The sequence below is a fragment of the Bufo gargarizans genome, unplaced genomic scaffold (genome assembly GCF_014858855.1).
Source record: "Bufo gargarizans isolate SCDJY-AF-19 unplaced genomic scaffold, ASM1485885v1 original_scaffold_822_pilon, whole genome shotgun sequence".
Lineage (NCBI taxonomy): Eukaryota > Metazoa > Chordata > Amphibia > Anura > Bufonidae > Bufo > Bufo gargarizans.
In genome coordinates, this window is record NW_025334711.1 from 220,274 (window position 1) to 223,146 (window position 2,873).

Here is a 2,873-nt window from a genome sequence, read left to right on the forward strand (position 1 = left end):
AGCAGACGTAAGGAGGCACTATGGCGGCAGTAAGGAGGCGCCACAGAGGCAGTAAGAAGGCACTAGAGCAGAGGTAAGGAGGCACTATGGCGGCAGTAAGGGGGCGACACAGAGGCAGTAAGTAGACACTAGGGCAGAGGTAAGGAGGCACTATGGCGGCAGCAAGGGGGCGACACAGAGGCAGTAAGGAGGCACTAGGTCAGAGGTAAGGAGGCACTACCAAAGAGGTAAGGAGGCACTAGGGCAGTAGTAAGGGGGCGACACAGAGGCAGTAAGTAGGCGCGAGGGCAGAGGTAAGGAGGTATTTTGCTGCCAGTAAGGAGGCGAGGTGGCAGCAGTAAGATATACTGCCATACAGTGCTTTCATATATACTAGCAGAAGGACCCGGCTCTGCACGGATATATTTCAACTATTTCATTTAATGATTCCGTGTGTCGTAAAAAGATGCGGTGTCCTCCACCCTCCTTCCATCCCCCTGGCAGTAGCCTCCTCCGTCCTCCTTCCATCCTCCTGGCAGCAGCCTCCTCCGCCCTCCTTCCATACTCCTGGCAGCAGCCTCCTCCGCCCTCCTTCCATACTCCTGGCAGCAGCCTCCTCCACCCTCCTTCCATCCTCCTGGCAGCAGCCTCCTCCGCCCTCATTCCATCCTCCTGGCAGCAGCCTCCTCCGTCCTCCTTCCATCCCCCTGGCAGCAGCCTCCTCCGCCATCCTTCCATCCCCCTGGCAGTAGCCTCCTCCGTCCTCCTTCCATCCTCCTGGCAGCAGCCTCCTCCGTCCTCCTTCCATCCCCCTGGCAGCAGCCTCCTCCGCCATCCTTCCATCCCCCTGGCAGTAGCCTCCTCCGCCCTCCTTCCATCCTCCTGGCAGCAGCCTCCTCCGCCATCCTTCCATCCCCCTGGCAGTAGCCTCCTCCGCCCTCCTTCCATCCTCCTGGCAGCAGCCTCCTCCGTCCTCCTTCCATCCCCCTGGCAGCAGCCTCCTCCGCCATCCTTCCATCCCCCTGGCAGTAGCCTCCTCCGCCCTCCTTCCATCCCCCTGGCAGCAGCCTCCTCCGCCATCCTTCCATCCCCCTGGCAGCAGCCTCCTCCGCCCTCCTTCCATCCCCCTGGCAGCAGCCATCCTCCGCCCTCCTTCCATCCTCCTGGCAGCAGCCTCCTCCGCCCTCCTTCCATCCCCCTGGCAGCAGCCTCCTCCGCCCTCCTTCCATCCCCCTGGCAGCAGCCTCCTCCGCCATCCTTCCATCCCCCTGGCAGTAGCCTCCTCCGTCCTCCTTCCATCCTCCTGGCAGCAGCCTCCTCCGTCCTCCTTCCATCCCCCTGGCAGCAGCCTCCTCCGCCATCCTTCCATCCCCCTGGCAGTAGCCTCCTCCGTCCTCCTTCCATCCTCCTGGCAGCAGCCTCCTCCGCCCTCCTTCCATCCTCCTGGCAGCAGCCTCCTCCGTCCTCCTTCCATCCTCCTGGCAGCAGCCTCCTCCGCCCTCCTTCCATCCTCCTGGCAGCAGCCTCCTCCGCCCTCCTTCCATCCCCCTGGCAGTAGCCTCCTCCGTCCTCCTTCCATCCTCCTGGCAGCAGCCTCCTCCGCCCTCCTTCCATCCTCCTGGCAGCAGCCTCCTCCGCCCTCCTTCCATCCTCCTGGCAGCAGCCTCCTCCGCCCTCCTTCCATCCTCCTGGCAGCAGCCTCCTCCGCCCTCCTTCCATCCTCCTGGCAGCACTCTCCTCCGCCCTCCTTCCATCCTCCTGGTAGCCGCCTCCTCCGCCCTCCTTCCATCCTCCTACAGCACTCTCCTTCACCCTCCTTCCATCCTCCTGGCAGCAGCCTCCTCCGCCCTCCTTCCATCCTCCTGGCAGCAGCCTCCTCCGCCCTCCTTCCATCCTCCTGGCAGCAGCCTCCTCCGCCCTCCTTCCATCCTCCTGGCAGCAGCCTCCTCCGCCCTCCTTCCATCCTCCTGGCAGCAGCCTCCTCCGCCCTCCTTCCATCCTCCTGGCAGCAGCCTCCTCCGCCCTCCTTCCATCCTCCTGGCAGCAGCCTCCTCCGCCCTCCTTCCATCCTCCTGGCAGCAGCCTCCTCCGCCCTCCTTCCATCCTCCTGGCAGCAGCCTCCTCCGCCCTCCTTCCATCCTCCTGGCAGCAGCCTCCTCCGCCCTCCTTCCATCCTCCTGGCAGCAGCCTCCTCCGCCCTCCCTCCTGGCAGCAGCCTCCTCTGCCCTCATTCCATCCTCCTGGCAGCAGCCTCCTCCCTCCTCTTCCCCGCTCTGTTGCTGCTCATGACAGCGCCGTTGTTGCACTTCCCGTAGACAGCCGCCAGATGGCACTGTTGGTTAGTCTGACAGTTCCTGCAGGAACTACGCATAGGACGCTGGGAAATGAAGTCCAATGAAGTCTGTCATTCAGTTTGAAAAGAAATGCAAAAGACTACAACTCCCGGAATACATCAGGATATGGGTGACCCTGCGTCCAATACTACATATCAAACATGCATTAAGGAAGCGCAGGCGCAGTGGCGTGTGGGCGGGGTCAGAACCCTGCACCTTCAGAGCGGAGCAAGATGGAGTCCAGGAGCTGCTGAGAGGACGGAGCGGGGCGCAGGTGAGAGGCCGGGGGCAGCCGAGCCGCCATGTCCGCCGGAGCGGAGCAAGCGGGAGACACCGGGGGGCACCTGAGGGGGGTGTTATATATATGGGGGGGGGGTCACCTGAGGGGGATGTTATATATATGGGGGGGGGGGGGTCACCTGAGGGGGATGTTATATATATATGGGGGGGGGGTCACCTGAGGGGGATGTTATATATATTATGGGGGGGGGGGGCACCTGAGGGGGATGTTATATATATATTATGGGGGGGGGCACCTGAGGGGGATGTTGTGTGTGTGTA

At 62.9% G+C, this 2,873-nt stretch overlaps 1 protein-coding gene across 1 annotated transcript; it reads right to left on the bottom strand.

Moving 5' to 3' along the window:
• Positions 1 to 415: 415 nt before the first annotated feature.
• Positions 416 to 2,152, bottom strand: LOC122924121 (loricrin-like). The gene has a single exon (XM_044275051.1). It carries the CDS (start codon positions 2,150 to 2,152, stop codon positions 416 to 418), a length of 1,737 nt encoding a protein of 578 aa, XP_044130986.1.
• Between the last annotated feature and the right edge of the window lie 721 nt (positions 2,153 to 2,873).

Excerpts from the sequence above, each read along its gene's own strand:
- LOC122924121 (XM_044275051.1), bottom strand. The coding sequence starts at position 2,152 with ATGGAAGGAGGGCGGAGGAGGCTGCTGCCAGGAGGATGGAAGGAGGGC.